At 41.2% G+C, this 20,267-nt stretch overlaps 1 protein-coding gene across 2 annotated transcripts in view; it reads left to right on the forward strand.

Annotated features, from left to right (window-relative positions):
• Positions 1-20,267, forward strand: part of dab1a (DAB adaptor protein 1a) — a gene marked incomplete at both ends in the record, with an annotated part of 58,883 nt that overhangs the window by 14,012 nt on the left and 24,604 nt on the right. For both annotated transcript variants that reach the window (XM_079245204.1, XM_079245203.1), the window contains 2 exons: positions 7,913-8,052; positions 12,665-12,763. In XM_079245204.1, coding sequence (XP_079101330.1) covers positions 7,913-8,052; positions 12,665-12,763 — 239 coding nt within the window. The remainder of the gene's footprint in view (positions 1-7,912; positions 8,053-12,664; positions 12,764-20,267) is intronic.

Here is a 20,267-nt window from a genome sequence, read left to right on the forward strand (position 1 = left end):
TGATCTAAATATCTGGTGTGTAATGAAATCAATGAACTGAACTGTTACGGCTTGTTAGGCTTCAAACTTTTACCTTTAGTTCTGCTTAAGCCTTTACACTGGATGTCAGCGTTCATCCTAAATGGTCAGCATGCGTTTAGATAGATGGAAGTGTTCTATTATGATGTCCTTGAGTGAGTGAATTGGTTCAGAAAACACGAATTAAAAGAACATATTTTTATTTCTTAAACTCCATCCATCCATTTTCTTAACCGCTTGGTCCAATCAAAGGTTGCAGGGAAGTCATTGGCGAGAGACAAGTTGCCTGTCCATCAGAGGGCTAACACAGAGAGAGAGAAACACAACCCAAGATTAAGTAGTTCACCGGCTTCCGTCCACCTTGGATGGGATGTGCAAACCTCCCCTTCATGCTCCTCTGAGCTGAGGCTCAAACCAGCAACCTTCTTGCTGTGAGGCCACATTGCTAACCAGTACGGCACCATGCTGCAGCCCTTTCTTAAAAACATATCACCGCCGCCAAGGAGGTTCGGTTTTTACCAGCGTTTATCTGTCTGTTTGTGTTTAAAATAACGCAAAAAGTTATGGGCAGATTTTCATATAATTTTTAGGAGTTGTTGGAAATGTGAAAAGGAAGAACTGATTTAATTTTGGTGGTGATCCGGATCACCGTTTGGATCCAGGTACTTTTCAAACCACCTTGGCAAAGGTTTGCGCTCTCTGAGTGCTTTTCAAGTTTTTTTTTTTTTTTTTTTTTTTTTTAAATGAAACAATTTAAAAAAGGAAAGAAGAATGGGGGCCAAATCTGCCAAAACAAATCACGTCTTTCTTGTGGCACATTCTCTTCAATTGTTTCTATAATGGACAAAAAAGGATGGAGTACCAAATGTTTTCTTCCTCTTGCTGCCTGAGGAAAAAAGTCTCAGCTTGAGTGTGATCCTCTGCCATTTCCATCCTTCTTCCCAGGTATCAGCAACTGCTTTGATGAGTACCATCATAGGATCTGTAGATTTACCTGCCAACGTCGTTATCAACTGGCTTTTAGCTTTACAAGAGAAAACACAAAAAGAATTTTAAAAAAAGAAAAAAGGTAACAGACAGGGATTTAAATAAATCTGAGCTTAATGCACAGTGTGTGTGACTGGAGTGTAACCCATCTTTAGTAGTTCAGAGGAGTTGGAGGAAAAAAAGGGAGAGCTGGTTGGGAGAGAGTGATGGAGGGGCAGACAGGAGGCAGAAGGCTACAGTTGCCAGGGGCGATGCTGGAGGCTTTCCTCAAGGGCTAGACGCATGGTACCAGCAGTCACCTGCCATCTATCACCTGTGGAGGTGCATCTGTGTGTGTGTGTGTGTGTGTGTGTGTGTGTGTGTGTGTGTGTGTGTGTGTGTGTGTGTGTGTGTGTGTGTGTGTGTGTGTGAAAGTGAGTCAGGTGGGTTCTGCCTGTCATAACGCTTTAATCCTGAGTGACATTTATCCAGTGGAGGCTTGCTCATTCATCCATCCATCACTCTCGATCCCTCCTTTCCATCCTTCGCTCTAGGCTTCATGTCCTTCGCTCCCTCTCTGCTTGTTGCATCAGACAGACGGTTATGAACCAACTCTGCATACCAACTACGATCACATCCTCAGACACACTACCCTACGGAGTACACACTCCTGCATGGAAAGCTGAATTCCATGTAATACGACTCTGGTGTTGGGTGGAGATCCGTGTTCCACAAGATTTATCCATTAGTGTTACGGTGCAATAGTTGGGATCTGTGTAAGCACGTGTTTGAAGTTGTGTGTGAGTGTGAGTGAGAAAGACGTGAAGCCGGCGTTGCTGTGTGTGTCTGTGTTGCAGCCATGACAGATGAAATGGAAGATTCTTTCATTAGTTGTGTTTGAAGCTCAGCGGGGTCACAGCACTAGCAGACATTTAATTACAGCAGACTGAATGCTTCCCCTGATGACACACACTCACATACACACACGAACAAGCATGCACACACACGCACACAGGGAGGTCTTTCATGGAACATGCGCCCAAAAGGTACTAATATAAACCACTCAGCAGGAGAAAAAAACCCACACCTCTGCTACCTTTTTTCTCCCTTCTCCTCCACTCTTGGCCTCTTTCGGCCTCTCCATCTTCCTGATTCTCTCCCTCTGTGTGTTAAGTATAGCAGCAGTAATGGTGATGGATGCAGATGGAGGAAGCAGGGCTTAAATGTCAAACTCAAATGAAAAAAGCTGTTCCAGGGGAGACAAAAGCAGCTGGATACATCCAGTGTTATTTAACACTCACGCAGATACTTAAATACACTAACAGATGAAATCCTGCGGTGTGGAATTATGAGCAAGTTAATCCTCAAACGGACGCCTAAAATTCTTTTCTAATAACTTATAAATCTAGTAGTGAACATTAATCAATGCAGTTTTCCAAATGTAATTTTCACTGAAGGGCGCCAAACACTAAAATGAAGTTTATTTGTCACAGTTAAATGAGTCTAAATGATTAATTTGTGGAATTAAAAAACTCATCTAAATATTATTTAGCCCATAAATACAAACTTTCATAATATGGACTTGTAATAAGTCATTTAAGTGGCTTTTAGCTCTTTAAGCCAGAAACTTGTAGCTCACTGAACAAACTAAGTGGCCTTTGGACTGTGGGAGAATCTGAACTACTGAAAAGCTTATGTTGTCTCCAATGCAAACAGCGGTGTGTGACTGATGGATAAAGAAGAACCACATCTAGGAAGACCATGAAGTCCTGTGTGAATTAGCAAATAGCAGTTTAAAAAACACTTTTAGTGATAGATAAGTCTAGGAAATGCCTTTATTAATAAACTGTTTAGGACAAATAAAACCTGCATATATTTGATGCTCTTGAACCTGGTCTCAAAATGCCAAACATGCATATTTGTTGTGACAAAAATAAAGTACATAAGCGTCGTATCATTCCTGGTTTTGTTAGTGCAAGATGGCCTCGGGATGGACGGGACTTGAATCAAGCACTTGTTTACACCTGTGTACAGAAATCAGGTAATTGGGGGCTCAAATGGACTTTTTTTTTTGATAAATCTAAATTCTGATTAGGATCAAAGAAGCAAACTGAGGACATATCACTGTGAAGGAGAGGTGCTGAATCAAAGACATTATAGTGCTAGCAATTAGCGAACCCAAACACAGACCAGGAAGCAGGCAGGATGCAGAAAGAGATGTTGCATATAAACTTTACAAAACAACAATGCATGGATCCCAGAAGATGAGAAAACTAGACTAGAAGAATGAACATGCAAAGGCAAACTGAAACCACGTTGCAGGCTTTATAAACACACAGAACAAAACAAGACACAGGTGGAATGAGCTAATGAGCGAATGAGCTAAATGGAACCAGTTGAACTAATGAACAGGAAACAGGAAGCGAAACAGAGGAGAAAACTACTAAATAAAACAGGAAACAAGATATTCATTTACTTGTCATTTAAACAAGGATAACACCTGACTTGTTATGGACGACCACATTTTCTGCTTTGATTTGTCTGCCAGGAAAACACACTCTTTTTTTTTCAGTTTTTATAAACATAATGTAAAGTACATACATTGTACATACTGTATGCATACACATGCACTACATTCAGTTGTGTTATTAAAAAACTCTATCTGAAAATTGCTGTTTACTCAGGGTTTGTGTCTTAAAATTAGCCTCATATCCACCAGACATGGCCCAAATCTAAATTTTCTTTACACCTTCGGGCCACAGCTGGTCCACATTGGACTTACCAATGACACAACAGCACTTTAAGAACCATAAGAAACCAACAAAAGTCCCAAATGTGGTTTAAGTCAGGATTGAGATCTGCAGTTAAAACTTCTCACATTTGTGTTGATTTCAACATCAAAATTTTAACATCATTGGGATGTACAGAAGACTTCACCTTAATAAAGATGGATGTCAATAGTGAAACTGCACAAATGAGCTGAAGAGAAGAAGAAAAGGTGATCAGGGTTTCTGTCTGACCTCAGGAATACACAGTTGACTGAAGGCTGCATGCAAACAAGACTGAGACACCTTCTCAGAGCTGCTTTGATTATTGTTGCTGACTGAACAAAAACACTTCAAATATTAACTTTATCGCAAAATAAAGCAGTAACTTTACATGACATATTAGATGAGACTTCCCAAGCCCGTTTCCAAGCAGTCAGAAAGATTTTAAGCATCCTTCTCCTCACAGGGAGCTTGTGTTTGCATGTGAGAGAATTATGAATTAGTTCCATCGAATGTTGCCGCAGCAGCACATTTCATGTTGTTGACGCCGTGGGAAGAAATGTGTTGGTACGGGGCGTAGTTGCTGCTTAGCGTTTACAGGCCTTGTGCTTGTTTACATCTGCATCTGTCTATATGCATGTTTCCTGGGATTGTTTTGGATTTAATGAAGGCTATATTGTAATGTTCTCAAACAAGCATCTCTGTGCTGAACAGAACGATTCTCTGGCGATGAGATCACTAACATCCCTCTGAGACGTGACACCGCAGAAAACACTGTTCTCGCTCACTTTCTCCAAAATAAGGACAGATATTCTTCAGCTCCTTTTTGTCTCTTAGGATTTTGAGACAGATTGTTGCAATTTACTTCAAGTAGGACAGTGACTGTGTATGCTTAATGATTCAGAAGTTTGAGTTCATATTCATTACATCAGTGTGTGAGACTCGCTGTATGTCATTTTCATCATTGGGGAACAGAGTTACTTTTTGTCTCTTTTACATAGTTTTCTGATTGTCTCCTTAGAGTAAGAGTTTTCAGACAGACTCGTATTCACCAAAAACATGATGTCTGGCAGCCTTTAAGTAGCTCAGAATAACGGATGCTAAGTAAGCATGAATCCTCGCCATTTAAGAAACATTTATTTTGGGGTAGAAAATCCATCTATCCATCAATTTTCTATATCCACTTATCCCAAAAAGGTTGCGGAAGGGGGCACATGAGTCTGTCCCAGCTGCTATCAGACAAGAGAGGGAGAAAAAAGCTGTCAGCAAAACTAAGCTGGTCTGTGTCAAACACCTTTTTTGTTGGAGATCTTAGCAGAGTTTGAGGATCGATGGACATTTCGGAGGACAACTCGCACTTGTTGTGCTTCTGGATGGGGAGCAGTCAAAGCTCCATTTCTAGTGTCTGCTAGCTTAAAATAAACACAAGAGTCTGGTCTAGGTGCGTTTATGTTTAGAGTACAACTGGCAGAAGATTAGATCTTTATGTTTAATTTCCATTAAAAACATTTTTTAATTAAATCATTCACATTCATGCTAGGACAGGTAGCTGCTAGGTCAGGTAGCTGCTAGGACAGGTAGCTGCTAGGTCAGGTAGCTGATAGGTCAGGTAGCTGCTAGGACAGGTAGCTGCTAGGTCAGGTAGCTGCTAGGTCAGGTAGCTGCTAGGACAGGTAGCTGCTAGGACAGGTAGCTGCTAGGACAGGTAGCTGCTAGGTCAGGTAGCTGCTAGGACAGGTAGCTGCTAGGTCAGGTAGCTGCTAGGTCAGGTAACTGCTAGGACAGGTAGCTGCTAGGTCAGGTAGCTGCTAGGTCAGGTAGCTGCTAGGTCAGGTAGCTGCTAGGACAGGTAGCTGCTAGGTCAGGTAGCTGCTAGGACAGGTAGCTGCTAGGTCAGGTAGCTGCTAGGTCAGGTAGCTGCTAGGACAGGTAGCTGCTAGGTCAGGTAGCTGCTAGGACAGGTAGCTGCTAGGTCAGGTAGCTGCTAGGTCAGGTAGCTGCTAGGACAGGTAGCTGCTAGGACAGGTAGCTGCTAGGTCAGGTAGCTGCTAGGACAGGTAGCTGCTAGGACAGGTAGCTGCTAGGTCAGGTAGCTGCTAGGACAGGTAGCTGCTAGGACAGGTAGCTGCTAGGACAGGTAGCTGCTAGGTCAGGTAGCTGCTAGGACAGGTAGCTGCTAGGACAGGTAGCTGCTAGGTCAGGTAGCTGCTAGGTCAGGTAGCTGCTAGGACAGGTAGCTGCTAGGACAGGTAGCTGCTAGGTCAGGTAGCTGCTAGGACAGGTAGCTGCTAGGACAGGTAGCTGCTAGGACAGGTAGTTGATGTATGAATGACGAGCTGGCTTATCCTGGAGTTTCAGAACCGCAGTGCTTTCGGCCAAACCCGCCTGTGTTCTAGACTCAGAAGTAAGCATGAATGGCTTGGAAATGGGAGTTGATCCTGGTTAAATATATAATGGTCACCAGGCAATGTATCAACACAGCAATGTCCAGATTTTACACAAACTGAATTGGTTTATTCGACCAGTCAAAGGTTTGGACATTAGATTTAATGGTACTGGAAGTTTATCTGCATTTTGCTGTCAGTAGGTTTTATCTGTTTGTAGGAATACACGCCGTTATTCTTTGTCTCTGGTTACAGCTGCTGCGGTATCCAGCGGATGAAAAGCTGAACATATAAAACCACCTTCAGCTCCAAGTTTTCCCAAGTCCTATTAACTATCATGGTATTACTTATAAACTTTCTGAAGTTCATGGGGTATTTGGTCAGGCATTCTCCTTTTCTGTTTTAAACTTCAAACATCGCGATTGATGCAGCACTAATGATGCTTCTGGTGTCCAGGTAAACGTGACTTTTGACCTCTGATGATGTCATGGATCATGAAGAAGATCCACTATTTTGGTCTCCTGTTTAGAATCAGCTTTTCAGGTTCCCAAACTTTTTTTTATTCATTTTTAAAAGATGGGCCAGTTCAAAATTAGGAATGGGAGCCTTCACCATTGATGTGAAAATACCTCATGGAGAATCAGGGAAGAAATCTGATAGTATAGTGGTAAAAAAAAAAAAGGACTAAAGATATGGTCTACCTATTAAAATTACTATAAATATTCTTTAATTCAGGTGATGCTTAAGCAAGTTTAAAAATATGTGGCAGTAGATAAGTGTTGAACAAAGACGATTCAGCTGTACCGCAAAACACGATGGCCTCGGTTTAAAGAGCTCATTTCTCTTACACTGCAGTGCTTTAGGGACTCCATGTGAACACAGGGAGTGTGAAAGACCGAGGAAAGGAGGAGTGGGACCTCTCCATCACTCCAACTATGACCTTCCAAGAGTCATGCTGTTACAGAGTACAGAACTAATGCCTCAATATATTATCTGAATATGCTGCATTATCATTATGCCTCTCTCTCCCGCTTTCAATATAACTCTCACAGTCTTTTACTCTCGCGTACACACACAGTGTGGAGTCAAACAGAGATGCACTTGTGTATCCCTGCACAAAAAGGCAATGAAATGGTCACCCGCTGCCGATATGAGGCAGGCAAAAAAAAAAAAAAGATTGGAAGAAGGGTAGTGACAGCGTGGCACAAAGAAAAGACAGTTTAGCCTCATGAGCAGCGACTCGACCGCTGTTTTATATTGTGCATGCGTGAAGAGTAACATGGGGAGATAACATAGAGACTTCCTGGACAAGAGCAAGGTCAATACATGCGCACCGCAGCCGACATGCACTAATGCATTCTCAGTGTCGACAGTCTTTAGCACAATAGCAGGAGAGGAGAGAGGGAGGACTTCAGGAGACCGGGGAGATAAGAGCAAAATGTCACACCATTATTTTGTAGAAGAACAGTCAGACTTTCAGCACTTCTCCCGCCAGACATTAGCAACTCAGGTTATTGAGTTTAATGAGCAATTCCATTCATAAGAAACCGCAGCGACTGCATCCTTTGGTCTGAGTTAGTCGTGTAACAAGATGTTCGTATTCGTAGCTTCGGCGTGCGTTCAGGTTGTTTGTTGGTGTCAAAGATTCCAGGTTGAAGTTCTTTTGCAGACTGCTTGATTGATGATCCTGAGGTAATAGAACTGGTCTGAGGGAGATTGAGGTCCTTGACTGGAAGATGCGGTGACTGCAGTGTGATTGTGCGTGTGTGTCTGCAGGGCAGGATCGCAGCGAGGCAGCTCTCATCAGGCGTTTTAAGGGCGATGGCGTCCGCTACAAGGCCAAACTCATAGGCCTGGACGAGGTCACTGCCGCCCGCGGAGACAAACTCTGCCAGGACTCCATGATGAAGCTCAAGGTAAGAAAAGTCTTTTTTTTTTTTCCCCCCCTCACGCTGTTGATGCATCTCAGATTAAAATGTGTCTGCTCTTTAAACTCCCTGCATCTTAATTAAAAGAATTCTGAGAAGCACTAAGACCCAGAAATAATGTAACACAACCGCCTGCAGCTACATCCAGGACTCGCAAAACCTGCACACATCAGTTGCCATCCTATACTTTTTGGTCCATAAAGAGTTCAACTTCATGCATATTTTAAAGCCCAGCATTTAAATATGCATGCTTTATACATAACTGCATTTGTTTATGTTCACACATACGGTTTGATGCAGGTCTTCTGTATGCAAATTTTCCAGGGGAGAAAAAGTTCAGTTTTAAAAATAAAAAGGAAAAAAAAAAAAAAAGAGAGAGAAATGTGCTTACAGTGATTTATAGGGAAGATGATGATCAGTGCAAGAGGAAGTGAGGAGGTTAGCCATATGGATGAGAAGGGGATTGGGGTGAATGTCTCATTTGGCAGGACAGGAACAATTAGATGGGGAGGTAGACAGATGGAGCAGTTAGCAGAGGAGAGACGAGAAGGGACATAGGAGGGGAATAATTTAGATGATAGGTGGGAGGGAGAGGATTGAGAATAAAGATGAAGAGAGATAGGCCACTTTGTGTTCATTTATGAAGGAAAGTTCTTATGTACAACCTCATCTTATGAAATGGATTGACAGTTTTCTGTTACACATTGTTCCTCCACAGTCACACCTTCAAACAAAGCATCTGTTTTAGCATCTTTCTCTGCAGATCTGCTTTTAAGAACCGCAAAGAGTGCCGCATTCATAATTAATTACCCCTAACCCGTATGGTTGAAGGAAATTAAATAGAGAAAACTGCATTTATGTTTTCTTTATGTGTGGAGAAAACTCCACCCAGCGGAGACCAATAAGGGTGAAAAGAGGACAGACAGCTCATTGATCAAACAGCATCCCTCCTCCTCATGTATTCAGACAGGAAATCCATCAACTGTTTTTCTCTGATCTCTCCACCTCCTCTCTCACGGTGCTCCTCCTCTTCCAAACCCACTTCCTTTACTCCTGGTTTTCCCTTCTTCTTTTCTTCTCCTTCTGGGATTTCACTTGTACGATTTCACTTGAAGGCACCACCCGACCTTCCATGCTTTGTTAGAAATCAGCGCATCATTTTATGTTCAGCGCTTTAACATGCGGCGTCATTAAATTATTTTCCACAATCTCATTTAAAAGGCCTGCTGCTGAATATTAAAACAAGTATGCACCGCGGCGTGTCGGGTATTGAATGAAAGCCATTCCAGCATTTTCTTAGTTTACAGTTTCATTTGGGAATTTGCACGTGTTGGTGTCGTTGGAAACTATAGTTGTAGCGTAGCAAATCATTTTCACTTCGACAACAAGCATATGCGCAGGGATGTTTTAATACCACTATAGTGCACATACTTCTGTAGTTTGGGGGTGAAATACACACATATACGGGTAACGCCATTTGGCCAGAAGCAGCCTGATAATCTGAAATGTCTGCCAAAAACTTCAACATCCCTTGAAACAGTCCTGGATGTGTTTGCATTCAGTTCCGGATATTTTAGAATAAACCAAATGTTGTCCAATTCATCTGACAATACCAGAAATGTGTGATGCAAAAGGAATGGAAATTAACAGAACTTATTTCACTAAATAACTTTAAATCCAGATTGAGAGCATCTGAGACAGCCTCCTTAATCTGTCTGTCTTTTTAATTTGTAAGTAATTGTAATTGTGACGTTGCTGTAATTTATACTTTTAGCCACCTCTTGGCTAGGACTCCCTTAGAAAAGAGGTTTTTAATCTCAATGGGACTTTCCTGGTTAAATGAAGGAAATAAAATGTGTGTTGCCGAGTTGAATAGATCCATAAAAACTGGATAAAGTGTACCTAGATCTCAGCTTTAGTTTGTCACGTGACAGACGGATGTGCTGTAAACCATTCAGCCAGACATGAATAATTAAAGCAGCTGCCAACTGTGCAAAATTTCTGTTCCAAATGAAAAGATGTTGCGCGGCACTCTCCGCTCGGAGTCGCTGGGATGGTGTGCGCTGTGGATGCTGACTGACAGATCTCAGCTCAAATCAACTGATGGACAAACTGAGTAGTGTTTGTTTAGAAACACACAAAAATGTGTAGAGTCACATGAAAATGAAGGTGTGTCTTCTTTCAGTCCTATGATTTTACATTTGAACACATGCCGGCTAAAATAATAACAATGATCTGTTTCTGACCAGATGTTAAAGTGAACCCGACATAATCTTTTTCCAGGCAGCTCTGATTATGTGATTATGTCAGAAAAAGGAGAACAGTATTCTTGGGGTTGCATCTTCTGATTGGTCAGCTATCTGGGGATTTGCTGAGAAGGCCGGCATTGATCAGGGGTAAACTAGATTTGGCCCGATGCCCACCATTCAGTTGGACCAAAATGACATCTTCAAAGCTAAAACCTGCAGACTACAAGCCCAGTACAATACAACTTTATTTATAACGCACTTTTAAAACAACAATGTTGACCAAAGTGCCACATTACGGGGGGTTAAATAAAACAAAAGAAAACAAAAACAACTGAATAAATAACAAGAACAATTAAAAAATTACAGGCATCTAAAAGCAATCAAATTAAAAAAAAATCTAAATAAAATCGGATCTAAAAAGTCAACTTATTGTGCAGAAAGAGCCAGCTCAAACAGATGGGTCTTCAGTAAAGATTTAAAAGCAGATACAGAGGAGGCCTGTCTGATGTGTAAAGGAAGCTCATTCCACAGTTTAGGTTCTGCCACCGCAAAGGCGCGGTTCCCTCTGAGCTTCCGTTTCGTCCTCGGTACAGACAGAAGAAGTTTGTCAGCTGACCTGAGAGACCGAGAGGGCGTGTAGGAATGGAGGAGCTCAGAGAGGTACCGCAGGGCAGTACGCTAAGTTCCGTTAGGTTTCCAGTATAAACAGCAGTGAGTTGTTTTTATTGATAATTACGTTGTCATGGCAGCTTGTTGATAAAGAAAAAAAAAAGGCATCGATATGTTTAGTTTATTAATAATAATCCTGTAAATTGGCTGGTGTTGGCATGGTGCACGTTCTTACAAAGCGTTTGAGTTTTTCTTCTTTTATATGACATTTTTAGATGCTCACAGATTGGCTATTTTATCTGAGTTGGTGAAACTGGAACGGCAACTACCCAGTAAAAACATCACCTACTCTCAGCTGCTCCAAAATCCATCATTCCTCTGCTTCCGACTTACTCTTTCTCCTCTCTCTGGTTCGACCATCCTTCAAGATGGAGTATGTAAGATTTTCAATATTTTCAAAATAAATTAACTAAAAAAATAACTACAATCATAATTAGATAGTTGTTTTTTTTTTAAAACATGTAGGTTCCAGTCTGTCCATATTTGATGTGTTATTAAATTGCAAGTTTAATTAATGACAAATGACAAAAAGCACTTTTTTTTTTTTTACTGGTATGCAAACATTTAAGAAGGGTTTTTGTCATTAATTAAACTTGTAATTTAAGAACACATCAAATATGGACAGACTGGAACCTACATGTTTAAAAAAAACTATCTAATTATGATTGTAGTTATTTTTTTAGTTAATTTCATTTGAAAATATTGAAAATCTTACATACTCCACCTATAAAGAGGCCACGCTGTTGTTTTAGCACGGCGCTGCAAACAGCACTCTGTCTCTCTGCACACTGGCTAATAACTCCTGCAATCAGTTTTTATTAATAACCTGGTTGCAAGATTATTATGGCCTGTTGACAATGGTTCAGTAACCATGCTGCCACTGCTGAGTGGTACTCATTTAGCTTGGAAGTCACAAGCAAAGAAGAAGTTTTTTTCTTGCAAACACACTCCTTGCAAGCATCCCCTCAGATCCAGCTGTTCATGCTCCAACCAGGAAACAGATCCAGAAAATGAAGATGAACAGCATGAAGAATTGTTACAACTTATATTCCAGCAGGATGTCTCTGCCTGCTAAATGCACACCTGAAGTTGTGCGATATTATTTACTGTCTTTTTAAATGCGGTCAGTTCCAGTGTGTTCACGTTTTAACATCATGGGAGCAAGACGACGTAACACACGACAAGTTACTGAAACTCTGCCATTTTCATGTTGTGCTATATCCACCCGACATTGTTTCTGTTATGTTCAGTTGTTTTAGATTAAATAATTGCGACAGCATTCAAGATATAATATCAACGTAGCAAACAAGTTGAACACCTCTAACTTTTTATGGGACTTTTTATTCACACAACTGTCATCCATTTAGCGCAGCTAACATACATCTGTGCAACTGGTTTAAAAAACAAACTCCTTCCATTTCTCTTAGACTGGTGGCTCTGTAAGAAAGTTTGAAAAGGTCAACTTGTCCTTGCAACCTGATTTTTTTAGATATTTTAGAAAAAGAAGTGTATAAAAAAACTAAAATGGCCGAGGTGAACATGTTGCAGAAAACAGTCACAGAGTTGAAAAAACATTTCTTTTGCATTCAGAATGTAAAACAAAATCTAAACACTTCTATTCTGCTTCTATTCTGTGTCTAATATGGTCTGTGGTACTGTGCGTGTGTGTTTCTTGTTCCCAGGGTATAGCTGCAGCAGCGCGGTCTAAAGGAGAACACAAACAGAAGGTGTTTCTGACTGTTTCCTTTGGAGGGATCAAGATCTTTGAAGAGAAGTCGGGGGTAAGCTCTGAAGCAAATGTGGGTCTGTTTATTTGTGTGTGTGTGTGCGCTGCTGCATGCAGCACTTCAGTGTGCGCATACATTTGTATTTCCTCTGTTAATGAGGCCTCTCCATGAAAGGGATGGGCCCCTGGGGAAATCAGGAGGGCATAATTGAAACCCTGAGAACAAGGCCTCGGTGGATGAGAGAACATGGCTGTCCCATTGTCTGCCTCTTTGCAAACAGCAGCAACACTGGTTTCATATTGTATCAGGATTATGCGTTTTCCATCTTACACGCCTGCTTTCCTGGTTGACCAGCGCGATTTATCCCATCACTGTGCGTTTCTCATCAGTCCCCTGTGGTCCATATTTTCTCCTAACTCCCAGTTCACTCTGTCGTTTTTGGCCAAGTATTCCTCCCACTGTTGGACCAGATCTGAGAATCACTCAAAGACTTAGAAAAACACAGTTAACAGGAGTTTTTCTTGGCTTCACTGAGAAATCCTGACAGCTCGGAGATTTAAACAATAGGAGCAGTAATAAATGGGGAAGGGGGGGGGGGGGGGGGCGCTCTATGGACAGATGAACTCAAACGTCAGTTATGAAACGCTGCTGCAGAGTGAGCGTGTTTGTGGCTCGGGGGAAAGTAGCCAAAAGTACCGAGAGGTTTCTTTTTAAATTTTCTTACTCAAGGATCGGCTGTCAAGTTTTATTGAGGTTCAATCCCCCACCTGGCCGTAGCTGTCACTGTATCCTTGAGCAAGAAATATAATGCCCACAATCCCCAGTATACAACCGCTCCGGTCACTAAACAAGCCGGCTTTGCTTCTTCTGACTTACTGCTGGAGACTGTGTGCCACGTGGAATTCAAGAAACTTGTAAATACCGGTCTTAAAAGAAAGACTGTAAGGTGTTGGGCTCATTTTGCCCTCGAGGGTCTTAACTTTTATGTTCTTTGTGGCAGATGAAGATGAAACGTGTGTCATGTAAATATGTGCCTTGGCTGAATATGTGTCCAGCTGAGACATAACAGGAGGTCTGATGCTCCACATTTGGGTCTCACTGACATTTTTCTGTGTGTGTGTGTGTGTGTGTGTGTGTGTGTGTGTGTGTGTGTGTGTGTGTGTATGATTCAAAAGTGCTTTGTATCAGACAGGTAGGGCCAGGTAAGCTTATGCCCACATGGTGCCTATGTTGGACACAATCAGCCATCTTTCACCTTCTGTCAACCTCTGTTTTATAACCCTTATAAACCTGAGTGTCACACCCCTTCTCGCTCAAAACCTTCATCATAAAAGCAAGAGATAAAAAAAGAGAGTGAGAGATAGAGAAGTAAAGAGACAAAGGGATAAAGTTAAAGGAGAGAAACAACCAGAAAAGGAAAGTGAGAAGAAACAAGGATGTGAGGAAGATTGATAGAGGAAGGATGCGACAAAAGGGACAGAGACAGAGTTGGAGGGATTGTTGGAGAATCAGGGAGCATATGTCAAAGTAAAGCTCTCTACAGGGAGACCTTGTCCTCTGTCTCCGCACATTAATATTAACTATAGAGATATGCAGTCCTCACTATCAGTCCTTCAACCCCTCCTAACGCCGCGGGAGGAAGGGAGACGGAGAGAAAGAGAGAATGACTCTGCTGAGGTTCAGGGATCTTGACAGTCTCATTCCCCTCCTGTGCATCAGTCAGCCAGATGGGCGGATGGATGGTTTGGTGAATGAGTGAATGGATGGCCTCTCAGTTGGAGGAGGGAAGGTCGTGCAGGATGGAGGGAGGTGGCGCTTGAGATGGAGAAGGAAAAGAAGGGAGACATTAATCTAACAGAGGGCAGACTGGCGTGTCTTCCTTTCGGTCAACCTCTATCTCAACAAACGCGTACATATGGCCACAAAGGCGCACACGGGCACTTGCCCTCTTTGGCCTCTAACGTCTCAGAACCAAGCCAGGTCCCAAACCTAAAGGACTGGGCTTGTTGGCCTGCATTATGAGACTCGACTCAGAGAGATCAAATGAATTCATAGCAAGCAAAAGAAAAAAAATTGCCAAAAAAGAAAACTTCAGCTCTTTTCACATAAAGTATCTGTTGCACCTTACTGGTGGAAAATAAAAACCTCATCACTCTTCTTCTCATGTAATTCATAAAAAGGCCTGTCGCAATAAGTCAATTAATCGCACAATAAGAAAAAATGCTCGTAATAAGTTTACCGGGCACAATCATTTTTATTTGTCTTTCTTTACTCTCTCGCTCACTCTCTCACCTCTCGAGTGAGAGATGGCATTTGTTGTAAGACAATGTTAACTAAACACAGCAATACAACAAGCTTCCATCTGTTTCAGCAGACTGGGGACTGGATCAGTATAAACTAGTCTGCACATCAAGCTAAATGTTCTTTAGAAATGAAAGTTTGTCAATCTTTGAAAGAGTGTACTTGCGTTATTATGGCATTAATGTTATTTTAGTTGAAAATGGTCTCAAAATGAGAACAATAATCGCTTCGCGCAGTATTATCGTCTATCGCAATAATTTCTGAGACAATTAATCGCATGGCAAAATTTGTTACCGTGACAGACCTATTCATAAATGCCATGTAGAAGAAGCTCAGTGCCATATAAAATACGATGCCTACACACTTCAACAACTCATCAGGTAACTAGATGAGCGATGACAGCTCTGTTGGTTAGAGGGGAAAGATCCAAGACGCTGGATGATAAGCACACCGAGCGAGTCTGTTTTGCTTCCATTGCCACCTAAACTTAGCGCAAAAAGTGTCGAGTGAATCGGTTCTTTATTGTAGCAATCCTTCATGGCAATCAATCTTATATTGTTTGAAAGCCTGTTTATATGTGAGGAAAACTGTAATGAGCAGCAGAGTTGAGTATTTGGGTTGTGCCCAATAAAACTTGCTAAATCTTCTTTGCCAGTGTCAAACAACTTCTTTAAACAGCTTTCAGTATATATGTCATTAATTTTAAACGATGTTTAATGTTGAAAACTCAATGGAAATCTCTGACAGTCTAAAGCTTTAGCGCATAAATATTTAATAAAAACATACTACTTCCTCACTAGAAATATGTTAGATTACATCCGCTCATCTGAGCAGGTGTGTTAGAGCGCCTGATTCATTTAAATTCATTTGAATCTGTTCCTCTAACACACCTAAATCAAATTAAATACATCCCCACAACAGCTGAGTGTCAAGTTCTGCACAAACATTTAGTGATCCATTAGTTTGAGTAAAGTGTGAAGCACAGAATCATCTAAAACCTGCAGTCCAGGAGCCTTCACAAAGCAGAACCGGACATCCTTATTCAGATATTCTGGTGTTAATAAAAATACAAGCTGTTCGATATAAGACGCCTCTCGCTACACTGAGTGATCCATAATTCGAACAGATAAAGATCTTTCCGTGTCGGTGAAGAGCAGAGTCTGTAGCTTTATATTATGTTGTATTTAGTAACTTATTAACATTTATAGAGGACATGCAGCTGCTCCTCTTGGTGTTTTTATGTCAGCACTGATTGTAGGACACTTTTTGTTTTATCCCTGTGGTTTGCAGCACAGTCACATGTCATTTCACTGCTGCGGAGTCTAATGGACACACACTAAATGTTGGCCAGCTTCACCAGACCAGCAGATGCTGCTGACGGGTGAGCATATTAAACACGTAGGATCGCCATACCCAAGGGCGGATTATCCACTGGGTATTATGGGCACTGGCCCAGGGGCCCACGTAGGGCAAACACCAGTTCGGACACGAAACAAAATGTACATAAAAGTCAGATAGTTACACAACAGTGTCTAGTGTCTTGCTATATGTACCACTGGCTGAGAGATGTTACAAATGTCATTTCACAGTGTACAATTCACATTTCTCACAATATTGTGGTGGGGAAGGGGGGCCCCTGTAACACTCTGGGCCCAGGGGTCTCTGCACTTTTACTCCTTCCCTGACCATACCAGTCTCTGGGGAAATGGGGAAAATAATAGGTGAATTTGAATAGAACATGATGCGTGTCTCTAACTGCAACAAATATTAAATGTCTTTTTTTGTTTAATTGAAATCTAGACAGTAAAAAGCATGCGGCGCTACGACAGAGGAAGCCAATACGATGTTCTCAAAACAAACTGATTAAATCGCACTTGTAACTGCAGCTCAGTTTTCTTCTGTGAACACTGGTTCACAGAAGCACATTAATTCAGTTTCATTTATTTATTTTTTCTAGGCGCAGAGCACAATTAGGAGTAATTGCACCAATCTAAACTTGTTGCTAATTTACATGCACAGTCCCCGAGCAGGTACACAAAACTAGAAAAAACCCATCAATGTAAGATGACTTGAAATCATCTTACCTTTAAGGTTTTAAAAACATTACAAATCAATCTTTTATGATGCGGATTTAAGCCAAATTTGCTAATTCTGCAAAGCTTCTGAGTATTTGTGGACTTTTCTGAGCTGCAGTTACCTTCAGTAGATGATGCAGGGTTAGAGCCAGAACCAAGAAAACACCAGTTATCCACTGGGAGGAAGGGGCACGAGCTTATAAAACCATTTTACTCATTATTATGTGCATCGCAATGAAGATGGACGTTATCAAAGTTGAGAAAGTTCTATTTTCTGCACAATATTACATGCTGATAATCCCTTCGCCTTTTATCAGAGCCTTAGTACAGCTTCGCCTGACCGTGACCGGCTTGTTATTGCAGCCAGACACAAAGAAAAATCAGTATTTGGACAAGTTTTTACAGCTGGCGGGAAGAACTGACTTCTGATGCTGCTAAAAAAACTTCCAAAAGAACCTGACACTTCTAAAGAAGCCACTAACTTGCTTATTTTATGATATTTTCCCAGTTTGTCTACTTAAAAAGAGACAAGTGCGCTGACACACTGAATAAAGAGGAATATCTCACCAGTAAGAAGCTATATGTAAAGGCTGCAAAGGTTTTTTACTATTCTTTTTTTCATCTTTTCATCCACATTGAGGGGGAAACGTTTGGTGGTGCAGTTCATTCTGCTCAGGTTATGACTTAAAAAGAACCAAAAACAAACCTTGAGTTTGGTCCTACAGCATCTGCTGGATGCTGGACAGCCTGTCCAGTTCAGCAACGTGAAGGTTAGGGAGGTTACACAGACATATCCTGCTGCGTCACCCTCTCCTGCCTCACTCCCAGCTTTGCAGCGCATATCTTGGGTCAGTGGCCAGAAACTGCTGAAGGACGTGCTGCCCACAGTCCCTCAGAGACATTGACGATGTGTGTGCATGAGACTCCGGGTAACAGGGACTGGTAGTGCACATTGACATTGCTGGAGAGAGGGGGAGTGCAAACAAACAATCTTCACCTGGAAGCTGAAACTGACAGATAGCTAGACCCCAGCATGCACAACATTTATGATGTTGATAAGAGACGCACGTTTTCTAAGCTGACATCTCTTCTAATTGCATCCACTGTACCCACATAAATTCATTATTTAGGCATTGTGTTACTCGGGTTCTGAATTAACAACCTTAACAACCCAACAAATGTAGATTAAAGTAGCACGCTGTAACTTTCTGACTTTTAAAATATGACACAGTGACATCTGTTATGTCCATTCCTGGAGATGTTGTTGCCCTGCAGCCTCCTGAGGCAAGTAATCACTGCATCGCTTTGCAGCTGCGTTTCGCTCAATGCACCACTACCAACTGGTTTCTGAATTTCAGCATAGTGGCTGTTCAGAAGTTGCATCAAGACAGATTCATCAAAGAAACATTAGACTAACTCTTAATTGGAGGAAGAGCGGAAAAGAAAGAGAGAAAGGGAGCATATAAAAACAAGAATCAACACTGAACTGACTTTTACTGACTGGAGAGAGCTCAGAGGATAGTTAGGATCTAAGATGGATGTCGAATTAGCCGTTGCCATTGGATACCTCACGGAAAACCTGCCAAAGTTCCATAGTGATTCTGTTTTTCTTTTTTTTTTTTTTTCTTGTTTTCATTGTTGTGGTGCTTTAAAAGTAATTCTGGTGGGTAAAAATGAAAACTTACTGGCGTTTCCACTGAACACTTTTCCTTTACATAAGTGTGTGTGCTTATTTTACTGCAGTGGTTCCCAAACTGGGGGGCCCAGAGTTATCACAGAGGGGGCGCGGCAAGGCTAAATAAAACTTGGGAGTTTTTACACTGGATAAATTTGTAAAAGTACTCATAGGAAATGATGATAAATCAAGAGAGACTTTGAGTAATAAAAAAGAGAACAAACTATGATGGAGCATATCTGTCTCTGCTTGACCAGTAATAGTAATAACCAATGGTGAGTAATAATCAGACCATAGTTTTTTGCATGTACCAAAATATTATCATCTAATTTAATGAAGTATGAAGCCAAACACGTTACAACACCACTTGGGGACTTTTCATCCTGAACACAAAGAAAAGCCTGCAGGTTACTTTAGAAATAAACTATCCAACTATCATATATAGCAGAGTTTTGTTTTGTTTTTTTTTTACTAAAACAGCTTCGTCTCATAGAAAACTCCAATCACCTGAAGTAGTTTGCAGAAATTCTTGGTTTAAAATGTTTCACACTGAAGCAGAAGAATGGATAATAATACTGACATGGTTTTAATTAGAGTTACCTGCAATACTGCCACTACAACTAAAGACACATTTCTTAGTGTGTTTCTTCAGTTCGTATGATGGGAGGGGGGTTCGACTTTATTGTCGTCGATGAAAAAGGCGGACTGCAGAAAAAGTTTGGAAACCACTGCTCTAGTGAGTGTCGTTTATGAGCAACTGTCTGAACAAAATGAAGCTGAACAAGGATCCAAGTTTAGATGAAATAACGTTGAAAATGAAAACATAAATGTGGCTGGATGTGGAAAAGAAGAGGATGTTCATACAGCTGCACTTACAATGTGGTTTATATTCCCTGGGGAAAAAAATAGCTTATGGAAATTCTGATTCACTGATAACTTCGGTAATCTATGGAGCACATTGGCTGCTGATCAAAGAAATGTTCATTTAGTCTGGTATGCAACTAGTCCAAACAGGGTTTCCAGCAGAACCTGTAGGTGGATGCATGAGCAGACGTTTCAGGCACTTCTGGAGAGTAAAACCTTATTTTTGTGGGCAGCATCACATGGACACCTTGCAGTAAAATTCTCCTGGTTTAAATCTCAGTTTCAGCCTTTATGCGCAGTTTGAATCTTCTCTGACTTACATTGTTTGTTGTTGTTTGTTCCTTCGTCCAACATCTGCAAGGCCTCGTTAAAAACAATAAAATAGATGGAGAAATTATTCTGCTGTTTTGTCTTAAAGCAAACTGGATGATTGGTGCTTTAAACATCCAGAATGGCTTAATCTTACAATCAACACAACTTTTTAAAGTTTTATTTTGGGTTTATGTGACAAACATGGTTAAAGCTCCATTTTGAAAACCCCCAAATAGAAAAATTTTCTTTGTTTACTTTTGGGTTTTAACACTTCGTCCCCTTATGTAAATCTAAAGACGATTTAACGCCTGTTTCACATTCAGCTTCGTCG

Source organism: Telmatherina bonti (assembly GCF_933228915.1).
Source record: "Telmatherina bonti genome assembly, chromosome: 8".
Lineage (NCBI taxonomy): Eukaryota > Metazoa > Chordata > Actinopteri > Atheriniformes > Telmatherinidae > Telmatherina > Telmatherina bonti.